Genomic DNA, 22,147 nt, shown 5'->3' on the forward strand with positions numbered 1-22,147 from the left:
TACGTGTGTGTGCACGCAGGCGCACGCGGGTCTGTGTCCGTGGAGGTCTAGGCTGTGTGTGCCCGAGTTCACTGGCCCATTTCTGGGTCTCTGTGTGTGTGTGTGTGTGTGTGAGATAGCTGACCCCGCATGGAGCCCAGTGGGTCTAAAAAACAGACAGACTCAGCCCCTCACTGGAAAAGGTGCATCTGGGGGAGGGAAGTCACCAGAAGCAGCTGGGAGGGCAGAGATATTGCTGGTGTGCGGGGGGGCGCAGGGGGCGCCAAGGTCAGGAGGAGGCAGGGTCTGGGGTAGGTCAGCCAGGTTGAAGGGACGGGAGCTGTGTGTGGGCGCCTGGGTGGCTAAGCTAGAGCTGAACTTTGGGATGAAATGGCAACAATTCTAAAGCATTCATTGAGCACCTAGTGTGTGCCCGGGAGGGCTCTGGGGTAACAGACACCACACCAACGAACAAGTAAATGTATAACTTTGAGGAAGGGGGAAGATCAGGAAGCGAAAGGCATCAGGACAGGAGTCAGGGAATTGAGGGGTGTTCTGACCCAGAGACAGGGAGGGCATCCTGAGGCAGCGACTTGTGATCTGAAGCCTGCTGGGGAGAAGGTCCTGGGCATATCTGGGGAGAGGGAACTCCAGGGGGAAGGCACAGCAGGTGCAAAGCCCCTGAGGTAGGGATGAGCTGGCAGAGGGGCCCCATTCATGAAGATCTAAGTCCCAAGCAAGGAGGGGAGGCATCAGGGGGCAGCACTGGTGGGGAGCAAGGCCACCAGGACGGGCTGTCCTGTAACTGGAGCCCAACAGGAACCCTCCACCCCCACCCCACCCACCCCCAGTGCTCCCTGCTCGGGACAGAATGTGCTGGGAGGAGAGGCCAGAGGCGGCTGTGCCTGGTGGCTGCAGTTAGGCAGCTGGAGGGTTCCTGAACAGCGGCCCAGCCGGGCCCCCTGCCAGCGAGGGTGGAAAACAAGCAGAGGGCGCCCTGCCTGTCACCCCCAGGGCCCCGGGGGCCTGGCCAAGCCAGGAAAGGAGACGGAGATGGTGAAAGAAACAGAGACTGAGACAGAGAGATGGAAAACAAGAGAGACGGTGAGTGAAAGACAGAGACAAAGACAGAGATAGAGAGAGAGAGAGAGAGAGAGAGAGATGCAGAGATGGTGAGCCAGACAGGGGGAAACAGAGACAATGACAGACTGAAGCAGAGAGACAGTGAGAGACTCAGAGACTGAGACAGAGAGATGGTGACCATAAGAGATGGTGAGCCAGGGGCAAGAGACAGCAAGTGATAGGAGTGAGAGAAAACAGAGATGCAGAGACGGTGAACCAGAGACAGAGAGGGGGTGGGGGTGGGGGACAAAGACAAGAGACTTACAGAAAGTGAGCAAAAGAGACAAGTGAAAAAACATGGGAGAGGCAGAGAGAGGCAGAGGCCCTCAAAGCTTCAAATAAATGAGTATCTAAATCAAAATTTCAGAGAGGGATGAGGGCTATGAAGGCAACAGCACAGGGAGATGGGAGAGGGAGTAACAGAGAGTGTCACCTTTAACCAACAGGTTGGGGCGTTCTTGGAAAAATGAGGTTAGGAGGTGAAGAAGAGCCAGTCACAGAGAAGAAGAGCCTTTCAGCAGAGGGAACCACATGTGCAAAGGTCCTGAGGTGGAAACCAGCTTGGATTACGTGACTAGCAGTCAGGGATCCGGGGGGGGGGGGGGGGCTGGAAGGAGGGGTGGGTGAGAGGGGCCTAGGGAAGGGTGGGATTTTATCTCGGCCACCCCCCTCTATGACCTATGGGCCTCACTCTGTGTTCAGGGGGTTCCCTGAATTCTGGATGACCCAAGCCAGCTCCATTCTGATTCTCATTTATCTGAACCGGATAATCCACCTCTTAAGGGATCAGGTTCCAGACAGTTGCAGACGTAGAAGTCCCGGGGACGCGCGATGGCTTGTCCTCCCAAGCCTGCCAGGGGAAACTTTTGTAACAAACACCTTACTCTTCTGTTTGGGGACAGAGTTCTGGAGACTGGGATCTTGTGTCTTGCACACCAGGGCGACAGGGAGCTCACCCCCTCCTGAAGCTATTGTGGAGGTCTGGGTGACCTGGTCTGTGCTGTGGGTGCATCTCCCCTCTGCTGGGCCCAAAGGAACCCCAAATCTGACGGGTTCAAAGCTGGATGCCAGGTCAGCTGCCGAGGGCAGACGCCGCTGGACAGGGAGGGCTGGGCAAAACCCGGGGCCGGAAGTCGGTGGGGATCAGGACCCAAAATTCACACCACGGGTGGGAGACAACTGAGGCTGTGGCAGGGAGGTGTCCCAAGAGTCTCGGGTGAGGAAACTGGCTCAGAGCCACGTGACTTGCCCTTGCCCGTAGGTCACTCAGAAAGCTAAGCCTGAACCCACACCTGCCAGGGTCCAGCCCCTGGGTGCCCTCGTCCTCCTCCCTGTTCCTCAGCCTCGCCAATGGTCACCCCAGACTGCCAGTTAATTCTCACTGCCTGGGGCAAATGGGTGAACACAGCCGGGACTATTAAAATGGGGTTCTAATTGGGCCCAGCCCTGTGGGGGCGGGGCCTCGGGTCGGGGGCGGGGCCTGAGCGCCGGCTCGGCTGGGAGCCCCTCCAGGAGCCGACCTGTGAGCCTGGCGGTTCCGAGTGGGGACTCCGGACCCTGCACGAGTCACCTCACTCCGTTGGACTCCCTTTCCCTACCCGCAGCTCCAGCGGAATGACGACCTCCATGCCAACAAATCCTTGCACACGCATGCCCAAAGCAGCTCTGTTCGCCGTTGCCCAAATGTCTATCGAGGGGTGAAGGGAGAATCCAAATGTAGTCCATCCACGCTAAAGAATATTATTTGGCCACAAAAAGTTACGAAACGTTGACACACGCTGCCACGTGGGTGAAAACGTGGACGAAAACGTGGACGTTTATGCTGAGTGCAAGCCAGGCCGGAGAGGCCACACGGAGCATGATCCCATCCACGTGAAATGCCCAGAACAGGAAAATCCACAGAGGCAGGAAGCAGATGAGTGGGTGCCAGGAGTGAGGGAGGGGGTGGGTGGGGGTGACTGCTAACAGGGGCGGGGTCTCCTTTGGGGAGGTGATGGGTGCACACCGCACGTGTGAATGCACAAAACGCTAACCAAACTGTATGCTTTAAAGGGGTTCATTTCATGGCATAGAAGTTTCATCTGAATAAAAACAAAAGCGGTTCAAACTCAAGAGAAGCAAGATCCACCTGTCCCGGGGCGCCCCTGCCCGGCCAGCTTTTTTTCCTCTCTGAGGCCTCTGTCTGCCTTCCCCCATTCAAGTTCCTAGCCTCTGTGACTGTGCTAGGGAAGGGGCACGGGGTCCAGCTCCAACCTGAGCTCAGCCTCCCTTTGTGTCCCTGGGCCTCAGTTTCTCCTTCTGGACAAGGGGCCCCTCCGCCCTCCTCGGCCTGGAGTTCGACCCTTGAGATCCTGACGCAAGATGGAGGTCATGGCCACTCAGCTCCCTTGGCAGCTGGGGGAAATAAACCAGTAAGCCCAGTCTCGTTCCCCACGCTTTTATTTAAAAAAAAAAAAAAAATCTGTAAAAAAGAGAACAATGTAAGGCTTATCAAAAATGATGAGTCCCAGGCGGGGGCCCCGCCCCCAGCTATGGCTGAGACTCTCCAACTGGGGGCTTGTCCAGCTGCCCCCTCACACTTTGTCCCTCCAGGATACAGGAGGGCTCCAGAGGCTCACTGGTCCTCCTGTGTTACCCCAGGCTGACCTCTGACCCCAAGGTCTGGCTTAATATTCTGAACCGGGTTTCCCTGGTCATACAATACCCAGGCAAGTCGCATGTCCTGGAGTACTTGGAGGAGCCCCCAGGCAGGCCCAGCCTAGGCCAGGAATCTCCCTCTGGCTTTCAAAGGCTGGAGGGGGGGCCGGGGTGGCTCAGTCAGTTAAGCGTTCGTTCAGCCCTTGATCTCTGCTCAGGTCATGACCTCACCATCCGTGGGTTCAAGCCCCGAGCTGGGCTCTGCGCTGTCGGCATGGAGCCCGCTAGAGATTCTCTCCCCTCTCCCTCTCTCTCTGCCCCTCCCCTGCTCGTGCGCTCTCTCAATATAAATAAATACTTTTAAAAAACAAACAAAACAAAGGCTGGAGCAGTGGTCTCCTGCCACCCATAAGCCCCGCAGAGCTCCAATGACCCGCTTCCCTGAATGCCTCACTCCTGGGCCCTCTCGCCTGCCGGCCCTTGCCGTGTGGCCTCAACGGAGGCACTCGCTTTCTGAGCCCCAGTTCTAAGATGAAGGGGGTGATCTCCAAACATCGCTCAGCTCTGACCTTCTCCGACTTCTTCCTCCTCTTGCTTGTCTGCCTGCTGGGCCGCTATTCACACGCCACCGCCTCAGCCAGAACGCCCTCTGCTCCGGGAAGCCCTCTCTGCTCCCGTCTGGACTCTCCCGGTCCTGGGTCTCTTCCTCTGGTCCCACGGGACCGGAAGCGTTTACGTCTGGTGACGTCTCTCCCAGACCAGAGGCTCCCGGGGGACCCAAGCCCTGTCCACAGGCCGGTGTAGACAAGACGGGATCCGACAAGGGGCATCTGATGCCTCGCGAGGGCCAGTCCACGTCAGTCAGGTTCCAGATTCTTCCCCCGTCCTGGGTTATGTCGGAAAGCCCTGCCCTGTTCCGAGCCGCGGATTCCCCAACTTCAGCGCAGTCCGGTCGGGCCACTCTCGATCCAGCCATTCCCCGTGTCCACGGAGGCCGGAAGCCTGTGTGTACCCGCATCCCTCGAGGTATTCACTTGCCCCTCAGCAGGTCATGGAGCGTGGCCTCATGGCCCCTGAGGGTGGGTTTGGATCCTCCTGACAGAAAGAACCCGGTCAACTACCACGGCAGGGCTCCAGAGGCTCGGCAACACCCCTCTCCCGCCCTGCTCGTCTCCGACTCCTGCATTCAGCCGGGAAGCAGCACGCGGTGCGGACTGGGGCGCAAGGGGGGCTCGGGCCCTGAGCGAATGCATGCCATTCACATTTAAACCTCATCCGAGTCCCACCCCCACCCGGGCTCCCAGGGCCTGGAGAGGCTTCTCGGACCCCCAAGCTCACCTCGGAGTACAGGGGTGGGGGGCGGTAGCGGAACTCCTGGATATAGGCGAAGAAGGGGCCTTCAAGGTTCACGTCAGCGTCCTGCAGCGGTGGAAAGGGACTCTGCCCCGCGGCCGCCACCTCCCCACCTGCCACCACCTCTGAGTACTCGGGAGGAGCTGCAAGTGAGAGACAGGGTGGGTGAGGCCGGTGGGAAAGGGGAGCCCCAGATGCCGGGCGGTGTGCCCTCAGGATGAGATTCTGCGGGGGGGATCTGGGGCCACCGATGCGATCGTTACCGTGTACTTTCACAGACGTGGCCACTGAGGCCGGGGGAGGCGGGGAGGGTCAGCCTGGCGCCCGCCTCTCCGCCCCCCCCAGCCCCCGGACAGCGGGATGGGGAGCTCACCCTCAGGTCGCTCTGGCAGGGCCCCCAGCCCCCAGTCCAGCAGGAAGCTGGCACGGCTGCCCACGCTGGACGAGCGGCTGCCGAAAGGGTGCAGGGGGATGGTGCCGATGACCAGCGGCAGCTCCAGGAGCAACTTGGAGGTGCCAGGGATGTCCACGCAGACCTGGAGGGACAGACCGTGAGGGAGGGCCCCCAGGCAGCCTCGGGGGAACCCCAGTCTGGAGAACAGAGCAGATATGGCCGCCTCTGCCTCCTAGGACCAACGGGGCACTCTACCTTGAGGGAATAGTCCACGTGTAGCACCCGGCAGTGCAGGATGGAAGGACCCACGGGGGGGATCCGCAGCGCCCGGCCCTGCCACAGCGCCCGCCGCCCGGGGCCCACGGGCTCGCCCGAGAGACTGGCCACCACTGCTCGCTTCTGCTTGCGGGCACCTCGGGCCATGAAGGTCTGCGTCTGGACCACTGCTGCCCGAGGCAGCACTGGGCGTGTGGAGCCGTTGTCGATCTCGGCGAAGACTGGGATTACCTCACCTGCAGTGGGGAGCGGGGCGGGGGGGGGGGGGGGGGAGTGGCCTCAGTTTCCCCGTCTGCAGCTCTGACGTCGGCCCTCTTCCCCAACCAGCTGCGCTCGCCTGGTACCTGGCGTATAGCCCTTTCGGTCAATCTTGGCCGAGAGGGAGACAAGGCCACGACTGCTGTACCATGATCGGGCGACTTTCTCCAGAGCTCCCGCCTGAGGGGCCTGGTGGGGCAGAGGAGAGGGACAGGAACAGGTCACTTTGTGCAAACCACAGACCCCGCCCCAAGAGCTTCCCGACCACCCCCAGCAGAGGGGGGATTTGGGGCAGCGTTCCTGGGTTCTTCATAACCACCTGTAACAGACAGCCGCAGATAAAACCCATCTCAGACGGCTGAAAATGTGATGAACGAGCTAATCGCTTAGTATACAATCAGTGCTCGGAAAACCATTATCATCGCAAGTCCTGGCGGTCCCCTATTTCACAGATGGAGCCCTCCGAGGCTCAGAGAGGGTGAGATACTTGTCTAGAGCCACACAGATTATTGGTGCAGGTGGGATCTGCACCCAGCTCCGCTGGACTCCAAAGGCATCCCCACGCCTGCCTCCCTTCCTGCCAGGGCCCAGCAGTGATTTCCCACTTTGTGAAGGAAGTGAAGGGGGTGAGGAGCCCGTCGGGGTCACCCAGCAGCCAGGCCCCCACCTGCAACGCTCCCATCCCACCTCCCCTGGAACAGCCGCTCACCAGCAGGGCAGGCGTGTTGATGTCCACGGGCTCTATGACAGTAAATACCTTCCTTGCCCGGCGGGCAGGGACCCAGGGCCGGTGCAGGGTGGCCTTGATGCAGTATCGGACACTGCCATGTTTACCCTCGAATGACGTCACCAGGGTCCTGGGGCGGGGGGGAGATGGAGGGAAGGGACTTCAGGGGGCGAGATACAAGTGGGGGGTGGCCCCAGAGACTTAGGATGAGAGGCAGAGACCCAGAGGATCCTCTCCCAGGGGAGCAGTGCTGGGGTGCTGGGGTTTCGAGGGTCCCCAGATACAGAGCAATGGAGCCCTAAACCTGAAAGCAGCAGCAGGCTTAGGGATTCCCCTGCAATCCTGCGCCCCAGACACCGTAAGACTTACGGAGGCAGCTGGAAGCTGAACGGGAACTCGTGGCGCCCGGGAGGCAGCGTCGTGGTCTCTCCGGTGTCTGCAAGTAGAAGCCAGAAGGGGAGGCTCAGCGGCCGCGCCAGGTTCCAGGAGCGCGCAGCACGTGCGCCGCGTTGGGGTCGCCGGCCGGTACCTGGCGCGAGTAGCGTGGCACGGTGGCTCACGACCTCCACACGCTCGCTGTAGCTCTGCGTGTACGCGGTGCTCGAGCCGGCGCTGCGCGACTCGGTCCAGTGCACGTGGGCGCGGCCCCGCGCGCGCAGCTTCAGGGAGCCCACGCGCGCCGGGCCCGCCAGCTCCAGCAGCACTCGGCCGGCAACGGCCTGGCCGCCGCTGAACACCGGCTCGGCGCCCGCGCTCGCGCCATCCAGCTGCACCACGAACGCCTTCACCTTGTCGAACAGCATCGCGGCCGGGATGCGAACCCGCGACGCACAGACCCTGGCCTCGAACCCGCGACGCGGCGGCACGGCGGCGCGAGGCGCCGAGGCTACAGCTTCAGAACTCGAACCGGCCCAACGTGCGCAGGCGCACTTGCGGACCAGGCCAGAAATTCCTGCGCGCCCGGCGCCGGCGCTGCCTTTATACGGCGGGCGGGGCGGGGCGGGGCGAGACACAGGCCCCACCCCCACAAAGGACCACACCAATGGCGCGGCGAGGGGCGTGGCTCCTCCCAGGCGTGGAACAAAACCTCAAACGCCCCAGCTGCCTGCCCTCTACCCTCGGTGAAACTGAAGCATCGGGGGCCAGGGCCGGTCTCTCGAAGACCCCGGGGGTAAAGAGGGGAAACAGGGCCGGAAGCGGGTCCCGGGCTTGAAGTTACCCAGCAAGAGCATTCTGGCACTAGGTTTAATCATCAACTGGCCACCACTTTCAGATATGACTCGAGACACGTCCAGCCCCGAGCTAGAGGGGTGTGGGATGGGCTGGACCCAATCGGGGCCTTGAGTGCCCAGGACTACCCTGGGCCTCAGTTTCCCCTCTAAGTGATGGCGGAAGGAGGAGGAAGTGCGTGGGGCCCTCCTCTGCTTGGGCACCCGCCCCCCTCTTCTGATTAGAATCCCGCTTAGCTGGGTGACCCCGGGCTAGTGACAATCTCTTAAAACCTAAGTTTCCATGTTTGTAGAGCTGGAAGTAAATCAGTCCTGACCTCAGAATGTCGGGCCTTGAATCACCGTGTAGCCCATGCTCGACCTCTCCCAGAGCCTTGCTCCCACGTCATCAACCCACTCCCCACAAGCCGCCACTCTGTCGCGCCTCGGCGCTTTTGCCCAGGCTGTTCCCAACTCTCGATGTTCCTGTCCCAATTTGCAGCCCCCAGCAAACTCCTACAAACCCCCTAGGCGTCCTTGTGCCCACTCCTGGCAGCCCCCCCCCCCCCGCCCCTCACCCGGGCCCCAGTCCCCTCCCAGACAGCCGAGTGGAAGGGACGTCCCAGGAACCCCTAGGGTCAGGGCTGCGGTGTGCCCTCGAGACGGTAGGACTCCTCTCTGGGCCTCAGTTTCCTCAGAGAAGAACCTCCAGGAGAGTTTCTAAGGCAGTTTCCTCTTGGCGGTCTGCAGGGCACCGGCGCCCTCTGCTGGCAGCGAGATGAGCAGCTGCTCGAACCTACCCACTACCCTGGCGGCCACCTTTGAGGGGCCCTCAGACGACCCTGGGACCACCCTTGAGGCCTCGGAAGCCCCAGTGGGAGGAAATCATAACCGGACACGGTAACCTGCAGCCAGAGTGGCCACAGGGGCATTGGGGTCAGAACAGTACGTAAGGGAGGGGCAGAGGCGGTAGACGCAGTGATCAGCTTGGGGGGTCTGCACGGAAGAGGGGACTCTGAGACCAAAATGAAGGGCTAGTACCTTCCCCCCCCCCCCCCCCCCCGCCCACCAGGGCCAAGTGGAGCCCTGGAGGCTATAAGCCCAGGAGGAGATGGGGGATGAGGTGAGTCCATTTCACAGATGGGTCCCCAGAGGCCCACAGAAGGGCAGGGCCTCACCTGAGGCTACCCAGCAGTTCTGCAAGCTTCACCCCTGCAGTGTCTTAATGAAGCAGCTGGTGAGTGGAACCAGGGGTGAGACCAGCCCCAACTTCCCTTGAACCCTCAGGGGAAGGGAAGTGCCTCGGGGGGGCCCCTTCCTGTCCCGCCCTAGGGCCCTTGAGGTCTGGGTTTCCACAGCTAGTAAGGGGAGAGCCTGCACCTGGGGTGTTGAGACAAGACTGAAAGGCTGTGGGCAAAGCATCTGCTTGGAAAAAAGGGGGCCATAGGTGGGAAACCAGGTCTGAGTTGCCTCTTTCCTCTGCCCATTTTACAGAAGAGTATAGTGAAGTCTGGCTTAGCCGAAGGGGTTTGGCGGACCCAGGAAGCCAACATCCTCCACAGCAAACATAGCTCACTGCCGAGGCTCGCCCCTGGCCTGCTCCTGACTCTCTGTGTTGGCCTAAATGTGGGGGGCTGAGGTTCAGAGCTGGAAGTCTTCCCAGCCCGATCTGTCCCCACCCCAAGTCTCCTCTCTCTTTGGGATGCAAACCTACCTGCAGCTATCACCAGAACTCCCAACCCGGGTTAGAACTGGTTCCTGCAAACACTGGGGGTAAACTGAGGGCGCGGGAGATGGGGGTCTTCTTTGGGAAATCAGGGACCCAAATCTGGAGTTAAAAGGAGATCCTGGGGTCCAGAGAGAAGGATGTCCCGACTCCACCCAGGGGTTCTCCAAACTCTGGATGGGAGGGGTGGGGGGGAGGGTCCCCCCGCATAGCCTTTAGGTGGAGGGTTTTCCCAGCTCTGTCAAGGGGGGGGGTGCCCAGACACCCCCTGTAAACGGGGGGGTGTCTCTTTCCTGGGAAAGAGGATTTGGGAGGGGGGTAGGTGGGTAGGTGTCCTGTGGGAGGGTCAAGACCCTGGGGAGGAGGTCCCCACTACTTAAGAAAGATCACTCGACCACACAGCCTCTAAACTGAAACTCTCCCCGCACTGGAGTAGAGCGCCCAGATCTGGGGCGAGGGTCCCAGGGGATCCCAGCCGGGAGTGGGGGCGGGGGGGCTGAGAGGCTCACCTCGGAGCAGCAGCTGCCGCCGCCGCAGGTACGTCTCGGCAGCAGCGTAGTCGCTGGAAACCGCGTTGACACCCACGCTTCGGCCCTCGAGCCAGTGCGTCGCCGCCCCGCCGCGTGCCGCCACCTCCAGCGCTCTCACCCGCAGAGGCGCCGCCGCCTCCAGCAGCACCCGGCCGCACAGCCGCTCCCCGCCGCGGTACGCGCCGCCGGGGCCCCGGGCCAGCTCCAGCGCGAAGCTTCGCACGCCCCCAGGGCGCATGGCGCAGGCCCGGGCGCACGGCGGGGACGCGGCACCCCGCTGGGAGGACGGCCCCCGCGCCCAGCGACCGGGGTGCGCCCGAGGCCCTCCCGCGGCTCAGCGCCCTTCCTCGCGGCGCCGGTCGCCCCCGAGCTTCCTCCGGCTTCCGCGAACTCGTGCGGGCGCCCCGGGTCTCCCACCCCCGGCGGGCGCGTCGGCCGCCGACTTCCTGGTCCTCCGCGGCCGCCCCCGTGACGCGCCCGGGGCCGCCGGGGACGTGCCGCCCGCGTGCCCGCGCTGTTGACTTTGCCACCCCCCCGGCGCGGGGCGGGCCCTGTTTTTGCAGGGTCGGCGCCGTTGAGTCAGAGGCGGGCGGGGGCGGATGTGGCTGGCCCGGAGCGGAGGCAGCCACCGGGCTATCTTGTGGTTTCATCTGGCCCCTACCCGGCACCTTTGGCCCCGGGCACCGACCCAGCCTCCCACTCTGGTCTCGGTGCCACCTCCTGACTGTTCTCCAAACCCCCCGAGCTCAGGTCTTGCCACTTGGCCTTTGCACTGACCAGTCCCCTACTAGGAACGCCCTTCCCCAGATGGGCTCTCCCAACTACCCCCCCCCACCCCCGCAACCTCCGCCCCGCCCATGCCCAAATGTCACTTCCTCAGAGTCCCCTAGTCATACTCTGCCTTGTTGATTTCTTTATGGCTCTGGTCTCTGTCTGAGTGCTGTTTACCGTGCCTCCTCCCTCCGACTAGGTGATCCGCAAAGCTGGGCACTGTGCCCTATTCTCCTCAGCCCATCTTACAGAGAGGGAAACTGAGGCCCCCACAGGGGGGCAGCCTCTGCCCGGTAGCACCCAGCCCTGGTAGTCAGGACTCCCAACTCCGGTCTGGAGCCCATGGGCACGTCCCCACTCTTCTCGATCTTGCGCCCACATTATCTCCTGAGCCAGGCTGCTGAGCTCTTTATCAGAGGCTGCCAGGACCTGAGGCTCTCAGCTGGGCCAGGACTAGCCTCCCAGGGGCCAGGCCACCATCTCCCTGCTATACCCAGAGCCCAGCAGCTGCCAAGTGCCTGCCACCCCCGCCTCACCGCAGCACACTGAGCCCAAGGCCTGGAGGGACCTTGCTGATTTTCCTTGTGTCCAGAACCGGGAAGGTTCCGGAGGGGAACTCCAGCCCGCCCCAAGCCCACCCCGGAGGCCACTCGAACCCGAGGATCCTACCACACCCTCCCCCACTTGTACTCCCCCCCCCCCTCCAGCGCCCTCCACCGAGGCTTTTCGCTTTGACCCATGGGCCCCCGAGTTTGAATCCCGACTCAGCCCTCCTCATTCTGCAGCCCCAGGCAGGTGGCTTCACTTCTCCGGCTCGCGGTTTCCCCACCCCACCGGGGCCAGGTTCTGGTGACGAAGCGTGGGGATGTACGTGATGGTCCCTGTCCACGGCAGGTCCAATGAACATGGTGCTCTTACTCATGTCGCCTTCCCCACCGGACCCTGGTCCACTGCGGGTGCTCCAGCAAAGTCGGCCGGTAGAATGGGAAGGATGTCTCGATTATCTGCTGCCTCCTGCAGGCCGGGGCTGGGTCCAGTGGGGACTGCCGCTGCTGTCCTCAGGAGGTGTACCCAGCTGAGCTCCGGCTTGGGGGGCCACCAGGCTAGAACAGTGATGGCAGGGGCTCGCCTAGACCCCCACATCCGTTCTGGGACCTGGAGTCGGGTGGCCACCTCCCATGTCATGAGTGTCCCCCAGCCATGCAAAACAGGCAGCAACTGGGTGGGTCCTGCTTTATTCAGAACTGGCAAGGACCCCTCTCCTGGTTGCTCCGTGCCCACCGGGGGCCTGGGGAAAGCCAGGGGGCCAGGGGACCAGAGGAAGCTCCTGGCTCCCCCCGGCTCCATTCAGGGAGGAAACGGGTGGTGGCCCACCCCTGCCCTCGCCTGCGGTCCGGCCCTGCCTTCTGCCCAGACGGTCTGGGTGGGGAGGGCCCTGGTCCACTCAGCCCAACTCAGCTTCGGCTCCTTGAACTCCAAGAGGCACCACTGTACAGGGCTTCCTGGATGGCGTGGACGTGGCGGCCACACGATGGCCAAGATTGAGGGGTCTGGTGGTGGGCAGGGTTGTCACCCGCAGTCTGAAGGGGCCATGGGTGGCCACCGGCACGGGGGGCTCCGGGCTGCCTGGTCCAGGGGTCCGGGGCCAGGCCGGGGAGGCAGGGGTGGGGGTGGCGGGCGTATGGCTTGGGCGATGAGGCCGGGCAGGGCCTGCAGGGAGGCGCCCAGCGCATCCAGGCGGCTTTCGAGGGCAGCCAGGCGGGCCTCAAGCTCCTCGTGCTGGGCGTGCAGCTCGGACATGAGGTCGTACATGACATTCTGAGTCTGCCAGAGACAGAGCGGGAGAGAGAGGAGAGGCCAAGTGAGAGAGAGGGAGGGCCAGGCGCAGAGATGGTTGACCAGCCCCAGTTGGGGGGGGGGGGCCCAGGAAGGCGGACCCAAGTGAGGGACAACTGTGAGGACATGGCAGAGCCACAGGTCTCTTGCTGGGCCCCCGGAACTGGTAGGAGAGACAAGAGGAGAGACAGGTCTTGGACGCCAGGCTGGGGGCCAGCAGGCCAGGGGAAGGTGGAGGGAGGTCCGGGGGCACAAGTGGTCAGAGCTGCCCTGAGGGGTTTAACTGGCCACCTGGACAGGCAGCCAAAGGGGGGGTCTTGGGTGGTGCCTTCACCCAGGGGAACCACGGCCCAGAGGCCCGGAGGGGGTTTGGGGCTGATGCTGCTCCAGGCTGGGGCCATGGCTGAGAGGGAGGAGGTCAGTTGTGAACCGCCTCCCCGCGCCCCGCCCTACACTGGGGAAGGGACCGCTCCAAGGATCCGACCCGGTCACAGACCAGGGAGTACAACAGCCACAACAACTACTGTTACGGTAGGCCATGGGATGTCCCCGCCGACTCGACTGCTCCCCACAATCCAGCAAGCAGGAGGCGGTTCTGCGACTGTCCACGTGGGCCCTGGGAGGGGAGGCTGGCCACTCCACGTGGTGGGCCAATGCTGCCACCAGGTGGCGATAGAATATTGTTCCTCATCTCTAACCTCAGCTAAGCGCTGGGCACCCCCCCTCCCCCCCGCAAGGAGGACAGCCACTCCCCAGCCACCGCCTGGGATGGGAGAATTGATGCTGAGGCGGGGAAAGAGCCCCCAACCCCCCCCCCGCCCCCCCCCCCGCTCCATGGAAGGGGGACAGGATGAGGCATCTACCACGGCATTTTGCTGCGTTCCACCCCTAGCCTCTCCCTTCCAACCTCCATGCCTCAGAGGGCCGCGGTCCCCAGGACCAGAGGATAACATCTGGAGGCATCCAGCCCTCTGATGATTTTTTTTTTTTCCCCTGGCCTCGAGGTTTAAATTTTTTTTAAACTTGGAATACACATGTGACTTTTATCAGAGATACACAAATTAAATCAGCAACCTTGGGCAGGAGCGCATTAAAGTTTAATACTGGAAAACATCTTAACCTTGTTAAATTAAAAAAATCCGGAACCCATATAATCCAATCCAATTAAAGCCTTCCTTCAAAGAAGGCTTTGTTAAATGTACTCGGAGTATACTACCGTGATTGCAAGGTTTAAATAACTTTGAAAAATTCAAATTTCAGTCATCTGTACTAACAGAAGGAAGTGTGATAGAGATAATCCAAATTATAATATCTAATGTCTCAAAGGCATTTCATGTGTATTTATAGCCGTTATCTCACACGACATCAAATTAGTTTGGCAAGGATTTTCCATATGCTTTTGAGACTATGTTCTCTCTACTACCAACGGAATGATTTCTTCAGGGTTCTAGAATATGTTTTCTCCTCCATAATGTTTCTTTCCAAATTTAATTTATGTAGGTTAACATCATATCGCATTCTCTCGACAATGATGAAGAGAATGAGTCCGAAACGCTCTGGGTATAAGAAGTAGGATGGGACTTATAAGCATCTTCTGAAGATAATATTAAATTAACCTCAGACTAATTAAACTGATTCGGGGAGGGAGCCAATGAGCAGAGTTCACACATGAACTATTCGTGGAGGGTATGCCACTGCTCAGAAGGGGGTTCAGAACAGTGTGCCGAATATTCAAAGAGCAGGACTTGCTAATAAGACCAACAAATAGATTGGTGTATACCATAAACTGATCTTACAGAGCCCTTGCAACCAGCTTTAATTTCCTGAAAGATGTTTAATTGCCGTGCAAAGCAGCTCTCTGCTGATGCTAGGATTTGAATTTCCATCCGTAGCAAAAGAATTTTGATTTTCTCTTGAATTTTGGAGCTTGGGTGTCGATATGCCTAAAACACAAAGGACTACTTCACCAATGTGGCCCACTAATTAGATATTCTTATTAAAGGGGCACCTGGGTGGCTCAGTTGGTGAAGCGCCCAACTTTGCCACAGGTCACGATCATGGTTCATGGGTTCGAGCCCGGCGTTGGGCTCTTGTGCTGATGGCTCAGAGCCTGCAGCCTGCTTGGGATTCTGTGTTTTCCTCTCTCTCCGCCCCTCCCCTTCTCCTGCTCTGTCTCTCAGAACTAAATCAACATTAACAAAAAAGATATCCCTTTAAAGCTATTTTACTAGATACGGTTAAAAAAAAAAAAAAAAAAAGCTGCCAACGCTAAAAAAAAAGTAGTTTACTTACAGATGTGGATTCCTAGCTTCTCTCTGACAAGCGGACCCTGTGGAGCCTTGCAGACCCGGCCTGAGTCCCCCGTCTGCCCTACCAGTGCCCTCACTGTTCCTCCCCGGGCAGGAGGCGGGCTCTGTTCTTTACTGAATGTCTCCCATCCTCCTTCGGAGGGGCCTGACCACCCCCTGCTGGCCTGGGGAGCCACCCTGCCCAGCCCCGCCTGGCTCACCTTGGCCAGGTCGGCGAGAGTGTTGGTCTGGTCATTCAGCTTCCCCTGCTCAATCTTCACACTCCGGAGCCTGGGAGACAGACAGGGGGGTGGGTAGACAGGGTTGGTGGAGGCTGCAGGGGAGTGGGGCCCTTCATGCACCCACCCCAGCCGGGGTCGCCTTGTGGGACATGCAGAAGGTGGGAGATGAGGGCGGAGGTAGGGTCGGGCCCCATGCTGTGCATTCCCTCCTAGCACACATGGGGTAGCAGGGCCTGGCGGGTGGCTAAGCCACCCCCGACAGCGTCCACCTTCTGGCCACGTCCATGCGGCCTGATTCAGGATGTCCCGGGAACTTGGACTCCCAGGCCTAGGTGAAGACTGCACACGCTGGACACGTGCCCTGGCCACCTCCTGGGGCCAGCGGGCAGTGATCCGCCCTCGGCCCTGGGTGTGTCCCCTGCCCCGCGAGCACCATGCACCCCTCAACCCCCGGGAGAGACTTACTTCTGAGCTCTGGCAGGCCCCGGCAGAGCAGAGAGAAATCACAAGGCAATTTTAATCTCCGTGCGGCCGGGTGCCGCGCGCCCAACCCTGCCCGCCTCCCACATGCACGACTCCAAGACCAGACCGGGGGCCCTGGATGGCTGAGGGGCTGTCGCCCTGACTCTGCGAAGAGGTTCAGCCTGAGCGGGCAGCGCCAGCCCCTGGGGGACGCATCCGTTGGCTTCCCCTCCCTCCAGCCGCGCCCACCCAGCAAATGCAGCTGTCTACAGCCTTGTGGTGCCACGGTATCCCAGTCTGTGCCAGGCACCTGGTCCCAGAGGTGACATTCAGTCCAGGGAACTATGCCCATGCTGTTTCCCAAGAATAACGGGGCTCCGAGAGGCAAAGCCAGTGCCCACCGGCACTTCAGCAGGGATGGCCGTTTGAAGATGGAGGGCTGGGGAGATATATCTAGAAGCCAAGGACCACCCGAGGCTGCTAGAAACTAAAAGAGGCCTGGAACAGATCTTCCCCTAGCACCTTCAGAGGGCAAACGGCCCTGCCAACTCTGATCTTGGACTTCCGGCCTCTGGAACAGTGAGATAATAAATGCTACTGTTTTAAACCACCAGTTGGTAGTAATCTGTTATGGCATCCCGAGCAAGCGCCCACTATGTTCCTCGATCTGTCCAGAGATCACGTCCGCCTTTTCACTGGCTGATCATACGGTGTCCCCGTCACGGAGACTCCCCAGCGCAAGACCCTGCCAAGGCTCCCTCATGCTCGCATATCAGACCTCCAGTCTCCCTGGCACCACGCTCATTCCTACATCCCCACCACTGCCCGGGCTGTGGACAATCCTTGCTATGCCCGCCCCCCCCCCCCCCGCCCCTTTGGCTTCCTAACCAAATCTCACCCACCCTTCAGGCCCTAGTTCCAACTTGTTTGGTTTTATCAGCTTTACGGGGCCATTTTTTTCTTTTTCTTTTCCGATTGGGAAGGGAGTAGGTTTAGGGGGACCCAAAGATGGAGTGAGGGGCGCCTGGCTGGCTTGGTCGGTGGAGTGGACGACTCTTGATCTCAGGGTTGTGAGTTCAAGCCCCATGTGGGTTATGGAGATTCCTTAAAAATGAAATCGCTAAAAAGATAAAAAATGGGGGCGCCCAGGTGGCTCAGGTGGCTTATTTATAAATAAAGAAACAAACAAACAAACAAATAAATAAAGAAGAAGGAGACAGCCCTGCCCCAGAACAAAGGGAAGCAGGTAACTCACAGAGCAAGTGCCTTCTCCACAGACCTGGCTTTCCTAAATTCCTACCCTCCTGCTTCCCTCCAACAACCTTCCGGAAACTCCCTTGGGGCAAAGTCCAGGACAGGGCCAATGTCTGTGCCCCCCATGCCTGGCACACCGGCTGGCATAGGAAATGCGTATACAGTAACCAAATGAACATATCGAGGGTTGTAATGACAACATTGCTGGTTCTCCTGTTTACAAAACACTGTACGGCAGGTAGGCGGAGGTGAATCCCCAGTTGTGTTCTATCCACACCTCATCCCTGGAGGAAAGGCACATTAACGACCATTGGCTCCACTTATAAAGATACAAAAACGCAACTTGGAATAGCACAGTCACTTGCCAAGGTCCCACAGTTAGGTGGCAGAAACCAGACTGGGACAACAGTAGTCAGTTACTAACTGCGGGAGGGCCAACGAGGAGGGGTCTCTGTCCTCAAGGGGCTTGGGGTCTTGTGAGAAGGCACTGGACACAGTGAGGTTGAGTAAGTGTGGTACCAGCTCCTCTCCCTGCTTTTTAGACGATGGTGGAAGCAGAAGCAGAGGGCATCATGTGTTACCAGTATTTGTTCTGTGCCAAGGATCATGCCAGGCATTTCTGCATATCCTCCCATTTAGATCTCCCTGCAGTCTTGTGAAGTAGGGACTGTTATCATTTGAAACCCATCCAATTATAACAGTAAACACAATAAATGTAAATGTACTAAACTCTCTAGCTAAAAGACAAAGACGGTAAGGAGCCCGAAGAAACTCTGGGGGCAATGGATCTGTTTTTTTTTTTATCTTCACTGTGCTAATTGTTATGTGGATGTATACATACGGTAACACTGATTAAACTATGCAGTTTAAATAGGTGCAGTTGACTATAGTCGATTATAGCTTAATAAAGCTTTTTTTTTTTTTTTTTTTTTTTTTTTTTTAAAGAGACAAAGATTATTAAACAGGATTAAAAAGTTGAAATCCAGCTGGCTGAGCTTCCTCTCCTATGGCCTGGTCTCCTCATGGCCACACTCGTTTACCTTCTGACATCCCAGAAGCTGGGCTGCTTCAGCCACACCCTCAGCTCTGCTCCAACCCAACCTTCCTACTCTACCATTGACACCAGGGTTCTCCATGCTGCCTCTTGTTTCTCCACAGCTGAATCAGCTGCCTTGCTGCTGTACTAGTTCAGCCTCTAACACTATTCACTTTACTTTGTGACTCATTGGCCCCTGAGTCTGGCCTAGGAGCTCCCGGGGCAAGGAGCCACCTGATTTTCTTAGGGGAACCCAGTTGTGAATAGGTTTTCCCACAACACGAGAGATGGGAATCCATGGGCTCATTCTGAAAAGTGCCTAAATATGTTTTTACTATTTTAAATCAGGTACCACAGGACTCAGTTGTAGTTTATATTTGAGTGCCTCACTCCCAGGATTTGGAGCTGTTTAAAATTCTAGACTGGGTGCTGGTCTCATACATCCTCAGTGTGGCTACCGAACATTTGAAAGGTGGATGGTCTGAATAAAAATGGGCTGTAAATAAATGTAAAATACACAATAGAATTTGAAGATTTAGCACAAAAAAAAATTCTAAAATACCTGATTTTTTATACTAATCATGTTAAGATAATATTTTGCATCTATTGCATGAATATATTAAAATTTATTTCACTTGTTTTCATTACTATTTTAAAATTTAATTTATTATTATTATTATTATTATTATTATTATTATTATTATTATTAAAATAGGCTTCATGCCCAGAATGGAGCCCAACACAGGGCCCAAACTCACAGCCCCAAGATCAAGACCTTGATCAAGAGTCAGACACTGACTGAGCCACTCAGGTCCCCCTCTTTTACTTTTTTTTAATGTGGCTACTAGGAAATTTAAAACTATATAGTGGTTTACGTGATATTTCTAGTGGACAGTGCTTGGCATATGATAGCCTGGCCCAGCCCAAATCTGGCCAGCTACCTGTTTTGGGAAAATAAGGTTTTATTAGAGGATAGCCCACCCACTCCTCTTCACTGCGTTCCTGTGACAGTGGCAGAGTAGAGTAGTTGTGACAGACCGTCTGGTCCACAAAACCTGAAATATTTACCCTCCGGCACTTTATAGGAAAAGTTTGCCAACTCTGGCTGCACACTGGACTCACCCGAGGAACTTAAAACTTAAGCTCACGGTGCATCCCAGACTCTGCTGTGTTGGGTGCAGCCTGTGGGCCTTTTAAAGCCCCGTGGGGGATTCCAGTGAGCAGCCAAGGTGGAGAACTACTTGACTAAATAATTCTCAGGACAAAGGGACAACAGAGGGAATCAAGGAATTTCTAGTTACCCCACATGATCACATGGATCAGGACACAAATTTAATTCGGAGCTTCCTGGCAGCCAAAGCAAAAAAGGGAAATGGCTTCTCATCTAAAAGGTAAAACAATTTTGGCTATTCTGGAGAATACAATATGCTTCTTGCCATTTATTTGGGGTGGGTTGCGTGACTTATCAAAGGTGATCGCCCCGGACGAGTGCTGGGCCCATCACCTGCCTCCTTCTGACCATCCCACCCAGCACAGACACTGCAAGCCCCAACCAACTGACCACCCGGCATGGGAGGGGCCGTGATGAGGCCATGCTGAGCTGTCTGGCCTGGCCTGTAGCCTCCTCCCGAGGACCACAGTTGCCTCCGCACCAGGTGGACACAGAAACGTGAGCGGGAAAGGTGCTGGACTTACTGATGGATGGCTTGGAGGAACTTACGCTGGTGTTTCCGAACCCGGGCGTGGTCTGGCTTCTTCACCAGCCTAGTGTGTTTGTAGATGAGCCACGTCTCCCTGAGAACGTTAGCAGCGGCATTTTTTACCTGGGGCCAGAAAAAGAACAGTTCCTCAAGGCAGGCACGAAACTGTGGAAGGCTCTGGAAACTTCCGGAAACCTCCAGAAACTTTTAGAAACTCCTGGAAATGCCCCTCTGGGATCCTGGGACCGTAAGGCAAGGACATGTTTACGTGGCCACACCTGCACTGTGTGGGTCTGTGTGTGTGTGTATGTGTGTGTGCACTTCATTTGTATCATTCAGCGTGGGTCAGACCCTTTCTATACACCTTGCAGATGTTATATCAGTGAATCTACACACGCTGGCATCTCTCTCACTTTACACATGGGGAAACTGAGGCACAGGGCGGTCGACCTGCCAAGGTCAGACAGCTTTTAAGTTGTACCCGGCTGCCTGGCCCCCAAATGCCTGCCTCTTGCTGTGTGGCTCAGGGTGGGGCTATGACTAGGCACACAGGTGGGCACCTGGGGCCACTGCCACGTCTCTGTGCATGGTTCATGCACATTCACATGGGGAGCAGAGCACAAGGCAGGGCAGTGACCGGTGGGCATGTGCACATGCCTGGCACGTACAGAAGTAAGGTGGGGAGGGTCTGCCCTTGATGACCGAGAAGAGGACGTGGCTGTGATGGAGGTCTTTACCCGCTTGGTGAGCTGAGTGTCCATCATGAAGTTGTGCACGTGTTTCTCTGCCTTGGTGAGCTCCAGTTTCCGGGCCACCACGGCCACCACAAGTGCTGTGCAGCCGGCCCCCTGCATGCGGAGGGTGGGGAACACATCAGTGTCCTGCCCCATGTAGGTCCCGGGTCACAGGCAGGACACCCTCCCTCCTCCAGGAAGCCTGCCCTGATTCCACCCTCACCTTTACCTTCTAAGCCCACAGTGTTGGCCGGTCCCACCTGCTGAGCTCACTGACTCCCAGCCCCACCTGCTTAATATCGGTTGAATGTCTGGGGACTGTGTCCCACTGATGAGCTCATCTGATCCCCAACAGCCCTGGGAGGTAATACCACTCTTATCCCCACTAGACAGAGAGGGAAACTGAGGCTTGGAGATAAGAAAGGGAGAAGAAAAGGGCAGGATCTGCAGGTACGTTCGGAACATGGAGGAGGGAGGATCTGGAAGCATTTCCCTCAAGGCGCTGGGGTCTGGGCGTTGAGGGCAGAGACCCAGACAACACGTCTTTCTACAGTCATGGGAGGGGTCAGTTGGCAGGGTGAGAAGGCAGCATGAGTGAAGGGTCAGGCTGGCTGCCTGTGGTGAGGCATTTGCAGGTAGGAAGGAGCAAAGCAGAGGTGGGGAGTGGAGGGGAGAATGGTGGCCTCCCCGCCTGATGCAATCACACTTCCCAGGATGCCCTAAATGGCAGATCTCCTGGCTAGTGAAGGAGGTCAGAGAGGACTTGTATGTCTACTGGGAGCAGCCTAGGAGAGAGAGAAAGAGAGAGAAAAGAGCAGGAGTGAGGACCCAAGAGAGGAGAGGGCAGACAGGTGGAGGGGGGCAGCAAAAAGTGACGTGGGAGGGAGGGAGAGGGTCTGCCACCGAGGAGCAGGGGCCAGGGGCCAGCCTAGAGCCCCCAGGAGTGCCATCAGCCCCAGAAGTGCCCGAGGCCGGCGACAGGAGCAGGTGAGGGGGGCCAGCAGGTGTTCAAGGCAGGTGGCGGGAGCAGGTGTGAAGGGGGGAGGCAGTTCCCCGCCTGCACGGAGGGCTGTTCCTGATGCTTTCCTGCAAGCTGCTTGCTCCTGAGGCCACGACCTCCAAGAAGGAAGAAGGGAGAGTTCGGCCTGGGACACTTGGCCAGGGATGCTCAGTTCTTCTTAGGGATGGATGGAAACATCTATGGGGAGGGGTGGGCCAGGGCCAGGGCCACCATCGGACGGTCCTGGGCAGGTCTGGGTCCCCACATGCCCCGCCAGGGCGACATGGGCACAAGGTCGCCTTCTGAGAAAACCCTGACATGGGTTCCTGGAGTCTGTTCTCAGAAGAAGCCCTGTCAACTGGGGCAAAAAAACACACAAACAAACAAACGAAACAAAACGAAACAAAACCCTCCAGGTGGAATACGACGCAGAAAAGAAAAAAAAGACATCTGGTGGCTCCGCAAAATAGCATGGAAACCACGCCCAGCAAAAGACGCCAGGCTCAGAGGGGGCCACACTGGGATGCCCTGAAGTTCAAGAACAGACAGACGCATGGCTGGTGAGATCCTGGACAGGGCAGTGACCGGGAGCGGACACGCTTGGGCAAGGTTGG

General features: G+C 58.3%; 2 protein-coding genes and 1 long non-coding RNA gene across 14 annotated transcripts in view; 1 reads left to right on the forward strand and 2 right to left on the reverse strand.

Annotated features, from left to right (window-relative positions):
• Positions 1-854: 854 nt before the first annotated feature.
• Positions 855-3,031, forward strand: LOC147583662 (uncharacterized). 2 transcript variants are annotated; one of them, XR_015248462.1, is made up of 4 exons: positions 855-1,083; positions 1,548-1,650; positions 2,004-2,172; positions 2,706-3,031. It is a non-coding gene; the product is annotated as an uncharacterized LOC147583662 (long non-coding RNA). The 2 variants fall into 2 exon arrangements; XR_015248463.1 differs by having other exon boundaries at positions 1,548-1,642.
• Positions 3,032-3,141: 110 nt separating this feature from the next.
• ARRDC2 (arrestin domain containing 2) lies at positions 3,142-10,970 on the reverse strand. Of its 3 annotated transcripts, XM_086698640.1 has the most exons (9): positions 10,183-10,970; positions 7,276-7,559; positions 7,116-7,182; positions 6,729-6,876; positions 6,106-6,208; positions 5,741-5,997; positions 5,465-5,627; positions 5,077-5,234; positions 3,142-4,833 (listed from the first exon to the last, which is right to left on the reverse strand). In XM_086698640.1, the coding sequence occupies exons 1-9, from the start codon at positions 10,446-10,448 to the stop codon at positions 4,780-4,782; spliced, it is 1,500 nt and encodes a 499-aa protein (XP_086554766.1). In that variant the 5' UTR covers positions 10,449-10,970; the 3' UTR covers positions 3,142-4,779. The 3 variants fall into 3 exon arrangements, with proteins under 3 accessions (XP_086554766.1, XP_086554765.1, XP_086554764.1); XM_086698639.1 differs by lacking the exon at positions 7,276-7,559 and having other exon boundaries at positions 10,190-10,966; XM_086698638.1 differs by lacking the exon at positions 10,183-10,970 and having other exon boundaries at positions 3,142-4,830; positions 7,276-8,509.
• A 1,230-nt stretch (positions 10,971-12,200) lies between these two features.
• The window catches only part of KCNN1 (potassium calcium-activated channel subfamily N member 1), a 32,901-nt gene continuing 22,954 nt past the window's right edge, over positions 12,201-22,147 (reverse strand). For 5 of the 9 annotated variants that reach the window (XM_086698635.1, XM_086698634.1, XM_086698630.1 and 2 more), the window contains 4 exons: positions 20,537-20,647; positions 19,795-19,922; positions 15,327-15,396; positions 12,201-12,805 (listed from right to left, as the gene is read on the reverse strand). In XM_086698635.1, the coding sequence (XP_086554761.1) occupies positions 12,551-12,805; positions 15,327-15,396; positions 19,795-19,922; positions 20,537-20,647 (564 nt within the window). In that variant the 3' untranslated portion in view covers positions 12,201-12,550. Of the gene's footprint in view, positions 12,806-13,897; positions 14,761-15,326; positions 15,397-19,794; positions 19,923-20,536; positions 20,648-22,147 lie in introns of those variants that run through there. The other 4 variants (XR_015248460.1, XM_086698631.1, XR_015248461.1 and 1 more) reach the window with 4 other exon arrangements.

Source organism: Puma concolor, chromosome A2 (genome assembly GCF_028749965.1).
Source record: "Puma concolor isolate L17-30 chromosome A2, mPumCon1.1.hap2, whole genome shotgun sequence".
Lineage (NCBI taxonomy): Eukaryota > Metazoa > Chordata > Mammalia > Carnivora > Felidae > Puma > Puma concolor.